We start from the raw sequence: 18,398 nt of genomic DNA on the forward strand, positions 1-18,398 counted from the left end.
ATATATGTTTTTATTGATTTCAGAGAGGAAGGGAGACGGAGAGAGAGATAGAAACATCAATGATGAGAGAGAATCATTGATCGGCTGCCTCCTGCACGCACCACAAGGGGATCAAGCCTGCAACCCGGGCATGTGCCCTTGACAGGAATTGAACCCGGGACCCTTCAGTCCACAGGCTGACGCTCTATCCACTGAGCCAAACCAGCTAGGGCAGCTTTGCCTTTTTATATGAGAGTTTTCTTTTTTGAGGGAGCTGAGGACTCCCATGCAGTGCTCTTTCTGGAAAGGGCATTTTACTCAGCAGATTTAACCTTCAGTAGGAGGAGGAAGCTTGGCAGCCCAAGTGGCTACTCCTGTTCTCAGACTCGGGAGGAAAGGGGTCCTGAGAGGCCTCATCTCTCTGGGATGGTCTTTGGGGGACAGGAGACTGAGTAGAGGATAAAGGGAGTGAGGCCCTGGGCTCCCAGAAGAGGAAGGGTGTGTCCTTTAAGAGGCCTCTCACCCTTCCCTGGCCTCATAAACCTGAAATCCATGAGGACCTGAAACATGTAAGAGCTGAGATGTTGACTCAGTAAGAGTTAGAGGCCAATTTGCATGATATTTATAAGGTGATTTAGCTACATTGATGGTGGTAAGAACAGCCTTTGTTTCCAACCCATGCCTCTTTTATCTCTCCTTCCACTAACCCCAATGCTTGCCTGAGCTCTTGTTAGTCAAACTTGTAATGATCATCTTACTGTGTTCCTTACGCTGTGTACCAGTAACTCAAAGATGAAGCCAGCCTGTAACCCCTTCCCCATAGAAAAGTCAGGCCTGTGGATTGCAGGTAGGTGGGTGTTTGGAAGACATTACCCAAAGATGAGTCCATGGCTGCACCCAATTTGGACAGAACATCCTCTGACATAGGCCCATCTGCTGTGCCTGCTTGTATGACCTATTTCCTAACTACAGATGGCTAGCATTACCTGTTCTAAACATCTGGCATTACCTGCCTGCTTAGTCACCTTCCCTCTGGCTTCAAACAGCTGGAGAACTCCACCCCCATCCACCTCCGATCCATCTGGGATCCCTCCCCCCTTTTTGGAAAGGATCTGGAGGTACCAGATCTACAAGTTCTGATGTCTTTAAAAGGACAAGCTTGGGAAATAAGGCGCACTTGAGAGCTGTGACATTCATCTTGACTCTAGTGGAAGTCCGACAGCCAATCCCATTTTGGCTCCAACTGGGCATCATGAAGGCCTGTGTCCCCCTGATACTGGCCATGCTCTGCGGCCTGGCCTGGGCAGGTAAGTCATTATCTGGTGGAGGTAGAAGAAGTCCTGCATAAAGAAGCACAGATTTGGGGAACTTGGTAGAGGGTGAGAGTAGTGGGACAAGGGAGGATCAGCTCTGTCCTAAATTCACAGAGCACCTTAGACCGGTCCTGGCCTGAGGTGCAGGAGTTGCCTCTGGAGTGGAGTGGACTGTGTGAAGGGAGTTTCAGGGCTGATGGACTTAATGTCCTGGGAGACATTTCTTGACAGCTTGGAAGACCAGCCCCAAACATCCCTTAGTCCAACCTGACTTTTGATCTCATCAAAGTTTTGTTTTTCGTGGTCATTGTATGGTATAAAGCTGGGGCTGGGGTCTGCTGGGTTGGAGTGGCCTGCTGCCCTTGGTTACTCCCTCTGCTGCCTGGGAACAAATGAGGTTGTCTGGGGTGGGACCTTTCTCTGAGATGGGCAGGCTCAGGGGGAAACTGGAAGGAAGAGCCCCTGACCAGGAGGTGGGCCATGTGCTACCTGGGGCTATGCAAGTGGTCAGGGGAATCGGCCTTGCCCCAGTGTTAGAGGAATTAACACATAGAGAAGGGTCCTGGCCCACAGCTACTAGCGGTGCCGGGGATGGGATGGGACCAGCAGAGGAACAGGAGCCTTTCCTGTTTAGTAGCGATGCAAAACGCTGGGGCCCCGTGTTAATTGTGGCTAATGAGTGAGTGAAACCGAGTGCCAAGGGAGGGGACTGAGCGGAGGTGTGTGGGGAGAATCCTCGTCTGCCTGGAGGAGACAGAATCAGAGCTTGATACCCATCCCACCCAACCCAGGTGGTTCCTGTATAGGACTGTTGTAAGGACTAAGTAAGATAATGTATTAAAAGCACTCTAGATGGGGTGAGATCTGAATGAATTGGGGCTTTGACTATGACTATAATATTCCTGTGAGAAGCTTACTCTTGGAGTCATTTCCAAGTAGGTTGTGGATAAGGGGACCCCTGGCAGGATTCCTAAGTGGAGAGCCTTTGGAGGGGAAACTGTTCCCAGGCGTCCACCCCTGGATGGGATCATGTACCTCCACCGGCGCTCATTGCAGAGCAGCCGGGAGACAGCTCTGACTGGGCCCTGCATGGCAGAGCCAGTGGTAGAGAGTGAGGGAGGACAGGAAAACGTCTAGCTTAGTGTGAAGGAGTGGCCGCAGGCTTGGTACATCCCAGTCTCAGGAGAGGACAGCAACTCAAGACTTTTGGTCTCTGCCCTAGCTGGTTTGGCTCAGCAGATAGAGTGTCAGCCTACTGAAGAGTCCCCGGTTCGATTCCGGCCAAGGGCATGTGCCCGGGTTGCAGCTCCATCCCCCCACCCGCAGTAGGGGGCGTGCAGGAGGCAGCCAATCAATGATTCTCTCTCATTGATGTTTCTATCCCTCTCCCTTCCTCTCTGAAATCAATAAAAATAAAATAAAATAAGACTTTTGGTCTCTGGTGAGGAGGGGGGCACATCCCTGAGGGCAGAGGCAACAGTGGTGTCGGATATGCAGGTGGAGCCCTGGCCTCTGAGGGTGGTGATCTGATCTGGCTGTGGGATTGCTGGGAAAGTGAGGGTTGAGTGGCTGATGCCACCTTCTTTCCTAAGGTGGGAGGGAAGAGGCTCTGCTCTTGTCTATCCTATTTCAACATCTCAGAACTTTGATGCAAGAATATGAATCATATTGGGGAACCTTTGGCTGAAATAGGAAGCTGGTCCTGGAAATGAATTTTCTTAGTTGACTAGGTCTCCATGGAAACAGCATCTGGGCCCCTGTAGAGGCACAGATGTAGGTTGCCCCAACCATCAGAGGGGCTCAACACTGGCATATGGGGACGCCCAGGCTCTCTTGGTGGGCAGAATGGGTAGGGAGTGAGCATCCATTCTAGCATTGGCTAGGTCACCATGGAAACAGAATCTGGGCCCCTGTAGAGCAGGGGTCCTCAAACTACGGCCCGCGGGCCACATGCAAATACAAATATTGTATTTGTTCCTGTTTTGTTTTTTTACTTCAAAATAAGATATGTGCAGTGTGCATAGGAATTTGTTCATAGTTTTTTTTTAAACTATAGTCCGGCCCTCCAACGGTCTGAGGGACAGTGAACTGGCCCCCTGTTTAAAAAGTTTGAGGACCCCTGCATTAAAGGGTATTAAACAGGAGAGCATTGCCAGTTGATAATTGTATCAAATGGTGTTTTCTAACTGGGGAAGCAAAGATGAAAGCAGACTATCAATTAGGAGATTGTTGCAGAAGTTCAAGTGAGAAAAAGATGGTGGCTTGGACTAAGTTAGTAGCAGTGGAGACGGTATGAAATAATCAAATTTGGAATATATTTGGAGATAAAAACCACCTGGTTTTACAAATAGTTTGGATGTGGGATATGAGCTTAAGAAGGAATCCAGAATGATCATTAAATTTTCAACACAAGTAATTTAGTAAATGAGGGTGCCATTTAATAGGATCAGAAAAGCAGGAAAGAGTGGTGGTAGGCACAGATGTAGGTTGCTCCAACCATCATAGGGGCTCAATACTGGCATATGTTTACACCAGTTTACTGGGCAGAATGGGTAGGGAGTGAGCATCCATTCTAGCATATTGACATCTTGGAAGGTGCGGAGAAATTTAGTATTTCATTGGGGGTGGGTGGGGTGGTCATGGCTAAGCTCTTCATGGGGAATGGAGGAAGAATCTGAGTCTGAGAAGAAAGGCCAAAATGAAGAAAGGCAGTGTCAGAGAAGGGGCAGCGGGACGAGGGCAGTTGGTGGCTGGAGCAGGGATTCGGGTGCCTGGCTGGTGAGCGAGGCACACACAGCACTGGTGTAAACAGTAGGCATGGGAGGGGGGCGTGCACTGGTGTGAGGAGTCAGGGTGAGTGTCCCCAGAGCAGCACAGCAGGAAAAGTCCCTTTGAGGAACAGCTCCTCCCACCCCTCCCCTCCACCCTCAAATCCCAAGGTTATTTCAAAGCAGTGGTTCTCAACCTTCCTAATGCCGCGACCCTTTAATACAGTTCCTCATGTTGTGGTGACCCCCAATTTCATTGTTACAAATTGAACATAATTAAAGCATAGTGATTAATCACAAAAACAATATGTAATTATATATGTGTTTTCCGATGGTCTTAGGCGACCCCTGTGAAAGGGTCGTTCGACCCCCAAAGGGGTCGCGACCCACAGGTTGAGAACCGCTGTTTTAAAGCCTAAGTTTACAGGGAAGCGCGGAAGATCCTGGACCAGGCTTCTTGCTGGGGACACAGTTCTTGAACGGAGATGAAGAAGTCCACTCAGCTGGGGCCGGGGGTGGGGGTGTTCTCCTGACACCACAGAGCTGCCTATTCACTCGCAACCCGTCTCAACGGGTGCCAACTGCTGGAATGAAGCGAATTCTTTCCTCAGACTCTGCTGACCTGGCCCATTAGAGATGCTGCCCTGTTTTGTCTGAATTCTCTCCTTCGGATTCTGGGTGTACTGCCAGGCCGACCGGGCACCGACCGGGCAGGCAGCTGACCGAGCCTTCCTCCTGGGCTGAACATTTCTCCTGAAGGTCTTCCCATTCAGGCTCTAAGGGAGCATCATTTAAGATTCAAGAGGAGTTCCCTTGGGCCTGAAGGGACAGGGGCCTCGGGCCTGCTCTTTCTTAGGGACAATTCCCTGGATCAGAGGCCTACCTTCCTGGCCACCCTGGAGGCCCTGCACATAAGGTGACGTTGCCTCAGGCCCTGGGTAACCTTGACCTGACACCTCTTTGATGTAAGGAAAACAGGCTTATAGTGGGGATGTCAGCTAGGAGTCTGTCAGCAACATTCGCCATGGATACCCCAGCCCAAGGGAAGGCCTCGCTGAAACCCAGGAGGGAGTAGCCGGACAGGCATGTCGGCGGGAGGGAAGACTGCTCCAGCCAGTCTGATTCCTGTCGCCTTGAAGACGAGCATAAAATTTTGCCACTGTTTATCTCACAAACACTTGCGTAGTGCTAATCTGTCATGCACTATCCTAAGTGCTTTACAAATACTAACCCATTTAATTCTTATAAATATTCTATGAGATGGGCTCATTATCACACTTTTACAGATAAGGAAACCAAGGCACAGAAGGTCAAATAACCTGCCCACGATTGCATAGCCAGAAAGCAGCAGAACCAGAATTCCAGCCCCAAGCAGTTTGGTGCCAGACTCCAGGTTCTTCACCTCCCTGCTGTGTCACCATCATTAGCACAGCATAACCCCTAATCCCAGAATCCAAAGAAGTAACTTAGCCCATATCCTAATATTCATCTCTGCCCTAAACCCAGGCTAAATTGAGGTGCTCTACCTGCATGGAATCATAATTAGAACCCAAATCCCAAATCTAGTCTAAGGCAAAACTGGGCTAATTTCTTCTCTCCCAGTCCTGACACATTCCACAACCCTGAATGTGGTCTTAAAGCTATCCCCAATGCTTTACCTAAACATGAATACAAAATTGCTATTTTATCAATAAGTTTAACTCAAGCCCAAATCCTGACTGCAGCACTTAATCTAAACCTAACTAACCCCCACCCCGGCCCAAATTAGGTTTCAGTTTCCTCATTCACACAAATTCCGGCACCGCCAGTAACTCTGACTCTGATCTTGACATTCTCCAACCCACAGCCTGACCCTAACCCCAGCGCTCGCTGAATCCAAACCCCAGGAACCTCAAGTGGAAAGAAAGGCTCTGTTATCACCCTTAAAGCCCAGAGTGGAGGGAAGGGCCCGACAGCCAGCTTCACCCCTGCTTGCACCCTCCACTGTCTTTGCTGTGGTGGGCGTGGTGGGGCTTGTTTTCTTAGGAGTGGTGGTGGGTTTGTACTGTTTCTTTTAAAATTTCTTGTCCGTATGCCCCTGTGACCAAAAGCTTGTTTCTGCAAGCCCTTTGGCTGGAGTAAGGGATGTGGTCTGTGGTTACATAACAGCGTATTCCAAAGGCCAATTCTCACCCACACCGGCCTCATTCCCCACCCTGAGATAAACGAATCTGAGTGCATTCCAAAGATTCAAGAAACAGAAAGACATGACTGTGGGGCGAATAGGATGCAGAGAAGACCAGATGAAGGGAAGGAAAGAACAAAGAAGCAGAAAACATAGAAGGGACAGGATGAGAGGAAGGGGATGGGTCAGCGGGGAGAGGGCAGGGGGGATCCCTTTCATCTACAGGACAGGTGAATAGTGGCTTCTGGGCCGCACCCAGCCCACAGACCTCTTTATTGGGTCTGCCTGAATTTTTAAAAAATTGTAAAATTTCACATAAAAATGAAGGCTTTCTCTTGAAGAACTAGAGGCTGTGGCAACACTGAGCCTGTATCCCAACATGGCAGCAAGTGGCTAGAGCTGACGGTGGCTGCCAGTTTCAGGCTGGGCATTAGTCCCAAATTTGTCACAGTCCCCACCTCTTCCTGCTGCCTTCCTGCTTCTTCACTCATTTATGTCCCAGGTCTAGCCCCATAGGCATTTGAGTGTGTGATCCTGGTCTATACTTTGAGGTGGCTGAGGGACAGTGGGTGCTGGGCAATTGTGCATTTGGGGCTGTGGCAGTACTTCTCCCTTGCAGACAGCAATGACCTTCCTTGCCAGGTGGGGTCCCAGCCCTTGTCTGTGAACCCTCCAGCTTGGGGTACCTTGATGAGGAGAATAGGATCCTCACAGGGCTGAGTTTGTGACCCTTACCTCCCATAGGAAAAATGGAGTCATGCGCATCGCGCTGTAATGAGAAATTTAACCGCGATGCTGCCTGCCAGTGTGACCGCCAGTGTCCCTGGTACTGGGACTGCTGTGACGACTACCAGCACCTGTGTACTGGTGAGGCTCCTTGGTGGGGGGTGAAGGGTCTGGAAAGCACAGTGGGCTGAGCCACGTCCATGCCAAGCCTGCCCCAGGGGCTGCTGGCTTGGATGGCCAGCAGTCTAGAACGGGATTCAGGACCGATGCCGGCGCTCAGGGGGCCTGGGATGAGGATATTGGGCATGCAGCCGGGATCAGCAATTTAGATGCCACTTGTCCCAGGTATTCTAAGATGTCCCCAGTGTAAAACCCCAACTTAGAACAAAACAGATGTCATTTGCCTGGATTATCTGTCTGAACTATCAGGATTAATGATATCTTGAAAGTTTAAGTAATTCCCCAAAAAGCAACATGATAAACATTTTATTTTATTATGTATTCCAATACCAATTGTTGCTCAACACTTTAAATAGCAAAAGCATAAAAAAACGGCAGCATACTTTTCCAACGTGCATGCCCCCAGGAGACACAGTGACTGTCACAGTTCACACCACTCTTCCTGTAGTGAGTAGGCCGAGGGTTGGCCGCAACATCTCCAACCCTCCTTCCCAGTCCAACGATTAAATGGGACACGCACTGCCCTCAAGAGCCAGTTGTTCTTCTGTTACTTCAATGGCACAGTCTTAAGTGAGTCATTAAAAAAAATCACTTTGAATAACCACCTGTTTTGCATGCTGCCGATGTTTCAGACTTTCAGGTAAATGATCGTCTGCTTTAGGACACAACGCCTTGCTAAGTCCACAGCCAAACCACGTGTCCTGACTCCCAATTTGGAAAACACGGTCCCTAGAGCCATGGTAGATCGTGGCCCGCAAGATTACTGCATATGGTTGTGCGCATTGTGCACTGTATGAGGGCACCTGGTGAGAGGGCAAATCAGATCAAAATTGAATCTGTATCTTTCTTGCTAAGCCATGTGCCTTGGAGTAGATCTGTGCCTGCTGAAAGAAAGGAGTGACTTCTAATTTGCCCAAAGGTGGTGTCTGCTGACCCACCAGTCCTGTCACAGAGCTGCTTTCACCCAAAAGGGACCTTTCTTCAATTTACACAAACACACCACACATACTCACAGGGATTCTGCTGATCAGGCGCAGACAGGGAGCACAGGCCCAGCGCTCACTGTCAGAATCTGAGCCGCCCTTTCTGCTGCTTCTGTGCCCCACTCAGTAGACCCAGGAAGGCTAGTTCACCCTTGACCATCAGACTCACATTTCTAGATAGAGACAACACTCAGCCCAGGAGCCACTTCATCTCTATCTCTCTGATGTGCAACTCGACATATTACAAATGATGGTTGAGACCCTAGATCAGCTCACAGAAGTCTGTTGGCATAAAATGTAACTGAGTTTAGAACCCTGTGAATCGTCAGCACTCAGAACACAGCCTGGCTCAGGGTACGTGCTCAGAAGGTTCCTGGTGACTGAATGGGTAACCTGACAGTGGTCATGATGTACATGCGCGCCCACACGTGGTATTTTGTGGAAGAGCCGCACTCAAGGGGCCAAAGAGCTGCATGTGGCTCACGAGCCGCAGTTTACCGACCACTGCCCTAGACCATCAGACTCGAATTTCTAGATAGAGGCAACACTCAGCCCAGGAGCCATTTAATCTCTATCTGTCTGATGTGCAACTCAAATATTACAAGTGATGGTTGAGACCCTAGATCAGCTCACAAAAGTCTGTTGGCATAAAATGTAACTGAGTTTAGAACCCTGTGAATTGTCAGCACTCAGAACACAGCCTGGCTCAGGGTACGTGCTCAGAAGGTTCCTGGTGACTGAATGGGTAACCTGACAGTGGTCATGATGGTAATCACACAGTATTGTCCAGCGAACTCACTCATGGATTCCCAGTCACTTTGTAAGAGCGTTGTTTCTTTGGGGGAAATTATTCCGCCGTGTGATGAGCAAGGAGCTCGGAGTCCCGGGAACATTCCTCCTCTTCCTCCCCACCCCAGCTCACTGGACTCAGCCCAGGGCAGAGGCTGCAGTCACGCAGCTTGCAAGCCGAAGGGATGGAGCAGCAATAGGAATGGGCTTTTCTGAACACGCTCAGCCTTGGTGGCCATTGTCAAGTGTTGCAAAGAAAGAAGGGAAGCTGGTTTCTCAGGAAGCAGTCGTTATTCCTGGAGGCCCTGGGAGGAGCTCACGCTTGACTCCGATGGGGAGGTAGGATAGGTCTGGCATGTTCCTAAGTAAGGGCCTTGTCATTTGGAGAATGTCAAGCCTGTCCACCTATCAACTTTCATGAAAGCAAAGTCATAACCAAATCAGAGTTTTCAATCCAGAAGGGACCACCTCCTGCCTCCCCTCCCCTTTGTATAGATGAGCACACTGAGTACCAGAAGGTAAAGCGGTGAGGAGGGCTGTCACCTGGGAAGATTCTTTTCAATAATCAGTCCCCTTCTGTCTTCCATTTTCAGTTTTTCTCCTCCTTCACTCGGTATTGGTTCATTGTTCCCTCGCCCCTGTTTCATACTTTCTTCTACTGCACATGCTTGTCCCTGAGGCTGGGGGAACTGAGAACCAGAGATAAAGGGAGGGGGGATGGCTGGTGACTTGACTTCTCTGTTTCAGTTGAAGAAGACCCCAAAGAGCCAGAGCCGTTCCTGGAGCTGGAGGAAGAGATGGAGGAGGCCCCGGCTAGCAGTGAGTCTGCCTCCCCAAAGGGGACCTTCAGGATAAAGAAGAAGGGACATGAGAGGGAGACAGGGGAAGGGCAGCCATATCAGCAGCAACAGGCCGAGGCCCAAGTCAGACAGACCCCAGTCCAGCACCTGGAGGTGGTAAGAGGGGCTCGCTGGACTCGGGATCTGGGCAGGAAGAAGCCTGAGGCCCTCAGCAGCCTGGGGGTGGGGGCTCTGGCAGGAAAGAGGGCCCGAGGCCCGTGGAGAGGCCGGAGAGGGAAGTGGAAGAGATTTTATTTTTAGAGTGGGAAGATTATAAAAACACAGGCCAGAAAGGAGAGTTGGGCATCAGAAAGGACTTCCTGACTGTGAAGGGTGTGGACCAATGAAGCTTGTTTGTTTCCCTTCCCCCGGGGATCTTTATAATAGAGTCAGGAGAGCAAACAAAGCTAAGTGTGGGGAGCTAGCCATGACCCAGCGACCTCTAGAGGTCCTCAGCACACACCTCCCTCTGTTCTCTCAGACCTGTACTCAGCGCCCGACTCCTGCCGGGGCCGCTGCCATGAGTCCTTCGACAGGCACCACCCATGCCACTGCAATGCCCGCTGCCCAGAGTTTGGGAACTGCTGCGAGGATTTCGAGAGCCAGTGCGGCCACGGTGAGTCTCCTGCTCCCTTTAGCCTCGCCCCAGGGACAGAGGGACTCTCCAGAGCAATAGTCCTCCCAGTGGGGTCCCTGGTCCAGCAGCATCAGCATCATCTGGGAATGTATTAGAAACGCTTCACCCTGGACCTACTGAATCAGAACCTCTGGGGTGGTGGGGCCCATGAACCTGTGTTAACAAGCCCTCCAGGTGATTCTGATGCATGTCAACGTTTGAGAACCTTCCTAGAGGAAGGGGTCATTGTGGACATTCTCTGGACATTCTGTGGGCAAGGCCAGGTGCTGATTTTAAGGATCCTTAAGGCTCCAGACCCCTGTCCTCTGGCCACTAGGGGGCCTGACTGCAGACCCTCTCCCTTGCTGACAGCTTCTGGAAAGTGCCTGAAGGGATACATTCAGACAGTTGCCTCCCTCTGGCCACCCTCTGGCTCTGAGACACCCTTCCCCCAATTCCTCCCAGAGGGCTTCTCCCACAGCAGTGACGCCATAACCACGGAGGAGCTGAAGGCCATCTCTGAGAAGATCTACAGGGCGGACACCAACAAAGCACAGAAGGAAGACATCATTCTCAACAGCCAAAATGCCATCTCGCCCTCTGAGACCAGAGACCAAGTGGACCACTGCCCGGAGCCGTGCGTTCCCGTCATTCCCCTCCTGCAAAGTCTCTCCCCCAAGCTTGCTTCTTTTGATGCCTCAGCTCTTTTATCCTCCAGGCAGGAGGATCAAAGGGAGAGCAAATAAATAGGTCTCCAGAGGCAGACAAAGCTACCTTGAGGGACTGTGGGCATCCAGGGGGGAGGGTTTCTGTGACTGGCCAGGCTGAGAATGTACCTAACCTTCCAGGAGCTGAAGTGTAAGGACAGAGTGACCTCATGCAGGCCCTCAAGAGCATCTGAGGTCCCCCCTCTGCTCCTGAACCCAACCCTCCCAGGCCTGCCCTGGCCCACCTAGCAATCCTGGAGGGGTTTCTGCTCCACCTTCAGGCCTCTTACTGGGCCACCTTCCACCTCCCTAGGCTCTTCACATATGTCAACGAAAAGCTGTTCTCCAAGCCGACCTACGCAGCCTTCATCAACCTCCTCAACAACTACCAGCGGGCGACGGGCCAGGCGGAGCACTTCAGTGCCCAGCAGCTGGCTGAGCAGGACACCTTCCTCAGAGAGGTCATGAAGACGGCCGTCATGAAGGAACTCTACAGCTTCCTCCATCATCAGAGTGAGTGAACCTGCCCCCGGCCCTGAGGCAGTGCTGAGGGCTCGGGTCTGTCTGCAGGAGAGCCAGGAACCTCTGGGGCCTCCACAGTGGGGAGGGCAAGAACATGGGTGGGGACCACATGGAGGCTGGTGTCCATTTTATTATTATTATTATTGTTTTAGTCCTCACCACCCGAGGATTTCCATTGATTTTTAGAGAGAGAGTAGAAGGGAGGGAAGGGGGTGTGGAGAGAGAGAGAGAGACATCAACTGGTTGCTTTCCACATTCGCCCTGACCGGGGCTATAGATTGAGCCTGCAACTGAGGTACATGCCTTTGACTGGGAACCAAACCGATACCCTTTGTTCTGAGGGTCAATGCTCTAACCACTGAGAAACTGGCCAGGGCTGGGTGTCCATTTTTTAAGGGGGAAGGGAGAGAGGGCCAGTGAGAAGCCCAAAAACATCATGGACCCAAGCAGGGGCTGAAGAATCTTCCGTCTGGCCTGGAAGTCACCCATCTTTTGATTTACTCTCAGCTGCCTTGTTTACCTCCCACTCACTGCTTCAGTCTCAGGGTTCTCTGCAAGGCTGTGAGCCAGCCGGCTCCACCCAGGGCATGGTCAGCCACCTCAGCTGATCCCAGCTCAGCGCCACTTTCCAGGCCTAGGGCGTCCCTGATCCTACTCCTGCTCCTGCTAAGTCCAGGAAGGAGGTGGGCCCACTCCACTTTTGTTGTTGGGGAAACAGCAACAGAAAATCAACAAAGGTTCAGAGGGGAAGGTTCTACCAGGAAGGGTTCTGACTGGAGTGACTCCAGATAGAAACATTTGAGTCAGACCAAAAAAGGTCAGGGCTGCGGAACTTCTTGGCACGGGCTGTGTTTGTTAGTGTCCTCCAGATTCCTTTCCCGCAACCCAGGCAGTTGGGCTTTGCCTTAGAGCAGCTCTGTCCAGGTCTTCCCTCCCTGGCCCTGGGATGGCCTCTGATCTCGGCTCTCCATTCCATCCAAGGGCTTCTGCCTTGACTTGGTAACGTGCTTTGTTTTTTAGGTGAAGTCCAAGGCACACTTGTAATCCCGATGAAGGGGAGGCAATCCTTCAACGCCCCCTGGTGTTCTCTTTGTAGTAAACACTCGAGAGAATCTTGGAGGTCCAGGCTGAGCCCTTCAACTTTTGAAGTGAGATGGAGGCCCAGACAGGCTAGGTGACGTGGCTGAGGCCACAAAGGAAGTTGTAAGCAGAGCCAGGCTGAAACCCAGGGGTTCCCATACCGAGGCCAGGCTGTTGCAGTACTCACCCTGTCTTCATCCCTCTCCCTGTCCAAATTCCACTTGTCTTTAAAGTTCAAGCTCACATCCCACTGCATGTGTGAAGCTGTACTTGCCGCAGCTCCCAGCTAGCTGGCTTTCATCATCTCTTCAGAGCTCAGGGGCTTGGGGTCTGGCCCCAAATAGCCTTGGTCCAGAGAGACTGGATTAGAGTTCGGCTCTGCCACTTACTAGTGGAGTGACCTCGGACACGTTATCCTACATGTCTGAGCCTTATCTGTGAAATGGGTCTTGGAGGACGTATGCTTGTAAAGCACCCAGTGGAAAGCCTGGCACCAAGAAAGTGGTTGCCATTCAGATTGTGAAACCATTCTGTTATTTTGTGCATATTTAGTCTTGTTTTCCAATTGTGTTTTAAGTCCTTGAAAGAAGGGACTATGTCTGGTATCACGTTTGTATCCCCCCCCCCCCACACACACACAATTCTGGGCAGTAAACAGTTGGTATTTGATGGCTCCTTCATTTAGACCCCCAGCCCTGACCTTTTCCTTGGCTCCCAACTGCCTTTTTGACATCCCTACCTGCCTACCTAATGGCATCTCTTCGGAACTTAGTGTAAAGAGGTTCCTGCCTCTTCCTCGGTTTTCCCCATCTCATAAATGACACTGTCACTCATCCAGTTGCTCAGGTCAGAAGCCCAGGAGTTATATGTGATTCTTCTTTTTACCTCACTGTTCCCCATTTCCACTTCCTCCACCAGTAACATCTATTATGTCCACCTTCAAAATCTATCCCTGGCCCTGGCTGGAGTCGCTCAGTTGGTTGAGCATTGTCCCATGCACCGAGAGGTCGCTGGTTACCAATCAGGGCACATGTCCAGGTTGAGGACTCAATCCTCAGTAGGCAGCCAGTCAATGGTTCTCTCCCATTTATGTTTCTCCCTCTTTCTCCCTCTCCCTCCCCCTCTTTCTCTAAAAATCAGTAAAAACTTCTCACCCCTCCTCCATGGCTTCCACCAGTCTAAGCCACCATCACTTGTAACCTGGACAAAGTATTAGCCTCAAAACTGGTCTCTCTGATGCTCATATGCCCTGCTGACTCTTTTACACACACAACCAGAGTGATTTAAAAAAAATGTTTTTATTGATTTCAGAGAGAGGAAGGGAGAGGGAGAGAGAGATAGAAATATCGATGATGAGAGAGAATCATTGATCGGCTGCTTCCTACATGCCCCCTACTGGGGATTGAGCCTGTAATCTGGGCATCTGCCCTGATCGGGAATCGAACTGGTAACCCCTGGTGCATGGAATGATGCTCAACCAACTGAGCCACACCAGCCGAGTGAGGAGTGATTTTTTTTTAATCCTTTGTCTCTGATTAGTGCTATCTTCTCAGAGAAGCCTTTCTGATCTTCCTTTTCTAGACGAGCTCCTATCCCCATCATCCCCACCTTCAGTCATCATGGGATAATCTTTATTTCCTTCATAGCACTTATCTGAAACCATACTGTTTACTTATTGTTTATTTGTTTATTATTTGTCTCCTCTACTGGAATGCAAACTGTAAAGACAGTGATCTAGTCCTGTGTTTCCCTGCTGAATCCTTCACCTTTAGATCTGGGCCTCGCACAAAACAGTTGCCCCATAGGTCACTGTTGAATGAACAATTGAATACATTTGTTGGTTGAACCCATGTGTCTCTTGACATGATGGAGCAGGTGGCCCTTCCTTCCCAGGATCTGGTCTTGCCTTCCCCTCTCTTAAATCCTCTATGTTTCTCTCCCCAGACCGCTACAGCTCTGAACAAGAGTTTGCCAATGACTTGAAGAACATGTGGTTTGGGCTCTATTCAAGAGGCAATGAAGAGGGGGACTCAAGTGGCTTTGAACACGTCTTCTCAGGTGGGATCACTCTGCTTGGAAAGAAAGAGATGGAGAGATAGCTTCCTTCAGGATTGGGCATTGATGAATCCGCAGCTGCACCAGCTAGCAGGGAGGGGCACGTCTACTCCCAGGCCAGGAGGGTGGGGTCTGAGGAGTCACTGTTGAGGAACAGTCAAAGGGCGAAAGAGGACCAGATGCCGGGCTCCCAAGGGGCACATGTAGGAAGGGAGACATGTTGGGGGCCATGGCTGTCTACCTCTGAATGGTCCTCCGCTTCTAGGTCTTAGTCAGCTGCTTCCCAAGAGGGCCTTGGTCTTTCTGCCCATGGCACTGACCCATAAAGCTCCCAGCAAGTCTGGTTTGCTCTTGGAGAAATGTATGTCAGATTGGTTACCAGAGTCAGCCAGGAGGAGGAATTTCCCCAAGGGCTTGAGCTGAAATCGGGGCCTTCTGGAGGTAAAAGTTAGGAATGCAAGGGACTCTGAGCAGCGTGGGCAAGGGGCTGAGCAGGTGGGAAGTCTAGAGACTTGAAAAGTGAGACAGCCTTGGCATGGGAGGGCGAGAGGGGCTGGTGGGGAGGCCCCATCACCCACTCTGCACTCTTTATTTTAGGTGAAATAAAAAAAGGCAAGGTCACTGGCTTCCATAACTGGATCCGCTTCTACATGCAAGAGAAGGAGGGCCTGGTTGACTATTACAGTCACATCTATGATGGGCCTGTGAGTACTGAGCGCTGACCCCGGGGACGCCTTGCTAGTAGCCAGACTTTCTGCCCTTGCTCTGCATTCTGAGCAGTCAGATTTGTCTCTCACCCTGACCTTCATTGGCAGCTAATGGGTTTACGAATTTGACTTCCCCATCTGCTGGACAGTGGGTTTAGCCAGCCAGGACACTGGGATTCCTTTCCAAACCGTGAAGGCTCCCCAACTGCAGGGGCAGGAGGCAGAGGGCACCATCTCTGGATGGGGCTGGGGGCAGGGGAGGGTTCTCAGAGGGGAGAACATGACATGCAATTATTTCCTGCCTGAATTTTCTTAGAATGTGGTGTCAGCTGGGAGTTTCATCTGGCTAGTCTGAGCTAAACTTTTTATAAAAATGAAACCTTTAGTGCCGGTGCCAGAAAATAATTTGGGAGTGATCAACGATCCTTTTCTTCCACGTGTGAGGGCCATAGGGAACAGATATGTCCCTGTTCCCCAGGCATTGGTCATATGGATGCTGACTCTGGCCTCCCTGGGAGATACGCACAGGAAGCTCCAGACACAGGGTCTGAGAGGGGCTTACACACTGTCGTAGGAGGGACTGTTTATTTAAAGAATCCAGCCTCCCCTGAAAGTTCACACAGACACCTAATGGGCCCTCACCAAATCCTGGCTGACGGCTGCCGTTTGCTACCACTCAGTCAGCCTCCACTCTGTGGCACTCATACCCCCCTCTGTCCGCAGTGGGAGTCTTACCCTGACGTGCTGGCCATGCAGTTCAACTGGGACGGCTACTATAAGGAAGTGGGCTCCGCCTTCATCGGCAGCAGCCCCGAGTTTGAGTTTGCGCTCTACTCCCTGTGCTTCATCGCCAGGCCAGGCAAAACGTAAGTACGGGGCCAGCCAGGCCAGGGGGCAGGCTGGGGCCGCAGGCTGGCCTCAGCCGGGACTGTTGGGGCACCTGGATTCTGCCACTCGGTGGCTCAGAGGGTATGGACTGGGCCTCAGGGTTCTCACTTGGGAAATGAATCTATCAGATTGGTGGCTGCCAAGCTTCGTCTTAGCCGAAGAACTGCTGCCCCTCTTTCCTCCAGCTGAAATCTTATGCAGGACCTTAATGCATATGACAGTGAGAAATGGAGTTGCCCGGTGTTCCAAGCCTCCTGATTGCCCCCTGAGGCTGCTTAGGGGAACCCTAGAGCCCCAGAGAGTACTGTTGAAACCACTGGGCCTCAGGTGCGCTAACATTTGAGGACTCTGGGTCCTGCTACTTCTGAAACCCTAAGCAGACATTTAATTTCTGGGGGTTCAGCTCTAGAATCTTGGATTTTAGAATACTGCTCTGGGAAAGATGAAAAGTGGGAGTCTAAGTGAAATCTTATGCAGGACCTTAATGTATATAAAAGTGAGAAATGGAGTTGCCCTGGTGTTCCAAGCCTCTCTGATTGCCCCTGAGGCTGCTTGGGGGAATTCTAGAGCCCAGAGAGTACTGTTGAAACCACTGGGCCTCCCGTGCTCTAACATTTGAGGACTTTGGGTCCTGCTACTTCTGAAACCCTAAGAAGTAGACATTAAGCACACATTTAATTTCTGGGGGTTCAGCTCTAGAATCTAGGATTTTAGAATACTGCTCTGGGAAAGATGAAAAGTGGTGGTTTTTGTTTTGTTTTGTTTTTTAGAAGATAGGAAATAGGCATAGATTTTGAAAGGGCTCCATGCACGTGGGGAGTTGGGGGCAGTGGCTGAAGTAAGCGGTGGCAGCCTCTTAGAGGCCTTCTAAGATAGTCTGGAGTTCTGCATGAACTGGGCTTGTTCCTTCCTGTCTGCGGACAGGGGTGGAGTGAAGCAGGAACCCAGGATTTGATGATCTTTCTCCACAGGTGCCAGTTAAGCCTGGGTGGCTATCCCTTGGCCATCCAGACCTACAGCTGGGACAAGTCCACCTACGGAAATGGCAAGAAGTACATCGCCACAGCCTATGTGGTGTCTTCTACCCGATAGAGCTTGGAGCCAGAAAGGGGCATGAGGGCAGTGAGAGCTTTGGCGGGACGAAGATGCTATCTGCTCTGGGCTGGAGGGGGCATGGAGGAGACTGGGAGGGATCCCCAAATCCAGACATGTCCATATGGGAAAGAGAGAAAAGATACAAATAAGAAAAATGCAGGGGAACAGTCAAGTCTTTGTCCTCCAGCATTTTGCCCCCACACAGAAGGTGGGGCCCTCCATAGCTCGTTGCCCTGACGGAAGTTGGAACTGTGAGCAAGTCCTTGACCTCTCCAGGCCTCAGGTTTCCTTTTAATGTCAGGGAGGGGGTTTGCCCCCTCTCCTCTTTTTGGGGTTGGGGAGAGGGCAAACCTGATGAATTATTACTGTGAAAGTGTTATCAATTGTTCTTAGGAAGAACGGCTGACAGAAATTCAAGATTACTATAATGGCTGTTATTGTACACAGCTCTGCAAACAGCAGTTCAGCCCTATGTTGGGGCCTCAAAGAAATCAGGCCATGGAAATCAAGCATGGGTATTTGGTCTTTTCTAGGGTTGCATCCTCTCAGAGCAGGGTCTGGGAGAACTCCAATGCTAGACAGAGAGGATCATGGGTTGACACAGTGAGTGGGCTGGCAGGGAGTGGACTTCTCCAGGCCTGGAGGTTTTTGCAGCCAGCTCAGTAACTGCATCAAGAATGTTCCTGCTTGTAGCTATTTAGTGCAGTTACAGAGCTGTATTTTGATCCCAAATAACCTGTGAAAGAGTTCTCCCATCGGAGGATTTTGCATCAGAAGAAAGGAGCCTATAGCTTGGTGTCATTAACAATTATTTTAAGGCTTAAGCAGCAACAAACTCTAGAAGGGAAGACCAGGGAGACTGCGTTTCAACCTCAATTATGCATTTCTCCCCTAACTCCACGGAGTACCAGATGCTGTTCCACAGAGCCAGGCTCGAACTACAGAGTGTTTGAGTCTCCAATTAAAGTCATTTAAGAAAATTTGAAA

General features: G+C 50.8%; 1 protein-coding gene across 2 annotated transcripts; it reads left to right on the top strand.

The window, feature by feature from the left end:
* The first annotated feature begins 1,136 nt into the window (after positions 1-1,136).
* ENDOU (endonuclease, polyU-specific) lies at positions 1,137-18,398 on the top strand. Of its 2 annotated transcripts, XM_014548644.1 has the most exons (10): positions 1,137-1,286; positions 6,969-7,091; positions 9,650-9,721; positions 10,223-10,357; positions 10,823-10,994; positions 11,378-11,577; positions 14,611-14,724; positions 15,319-15,425; positions 16,152-16,294; positions 17,288-18,398. In XM_014548644.1, the coding sequence occupies exons 1-10, from the start codon at positions 1,232-1,234 to the stop codon at positions 17,406-17,408; spliced, it is 1,242 nt and encodes a 413-aa protein (XP_014404130.1). In that variant the 5' UTR covers positions 1,137-1,231; the 3' UTR covers positions 17,409-18,398. The 2 variants fall into 2 exon arrangements, with proteins under 2 accessions (XP_014404130.1, XP_005877456.2); XM_005877394.2 differs by lacking the exon at positions 6,969-7,091.

Source organism: Myotis brandtii, unplaced genomic scaffold (genome assembly GCF_000412655.1).
Source record: "Myotis brandtii unplaced genomic scaffold, ASM41265v1 scaffold517, whole genome shotgun sequence".
Classification (NCBI taxonomy): Eukaryota; Metazoa; Chordata; class Mammalia; order Chiroptera; family Vespertilionidae; genus Myotis; species Myotis brandtii.

What these genes read in the sequence shown, in the direction of transcription:
- ENDOU (XM_014548644.1), top strand. Translation starts at nt 1,232, where the DNA reads ATGAAGGCCTGTGTCCCCCTGATACTGGCCATGCTCTGCGGCCTGGCC. An exon ending in CTGCGGCCTGGCCTGGGCAG is followed by an intron (nt 1,287 to 6,968) that starts GTAAGTCATTAT and finishes TACCTCCCATAG; the next exon opens with GAAAAATGGAGTCATGCGCA. An exon ending in CTTTGAACACGTCTTCTCAG is followed by an intron (nt 14,725 to 15,318) that starts GTGGGATCACTC and finishes TCTTTATTTTAG; the next exon opens with GTGAAATAAAAAAAGGCAAG.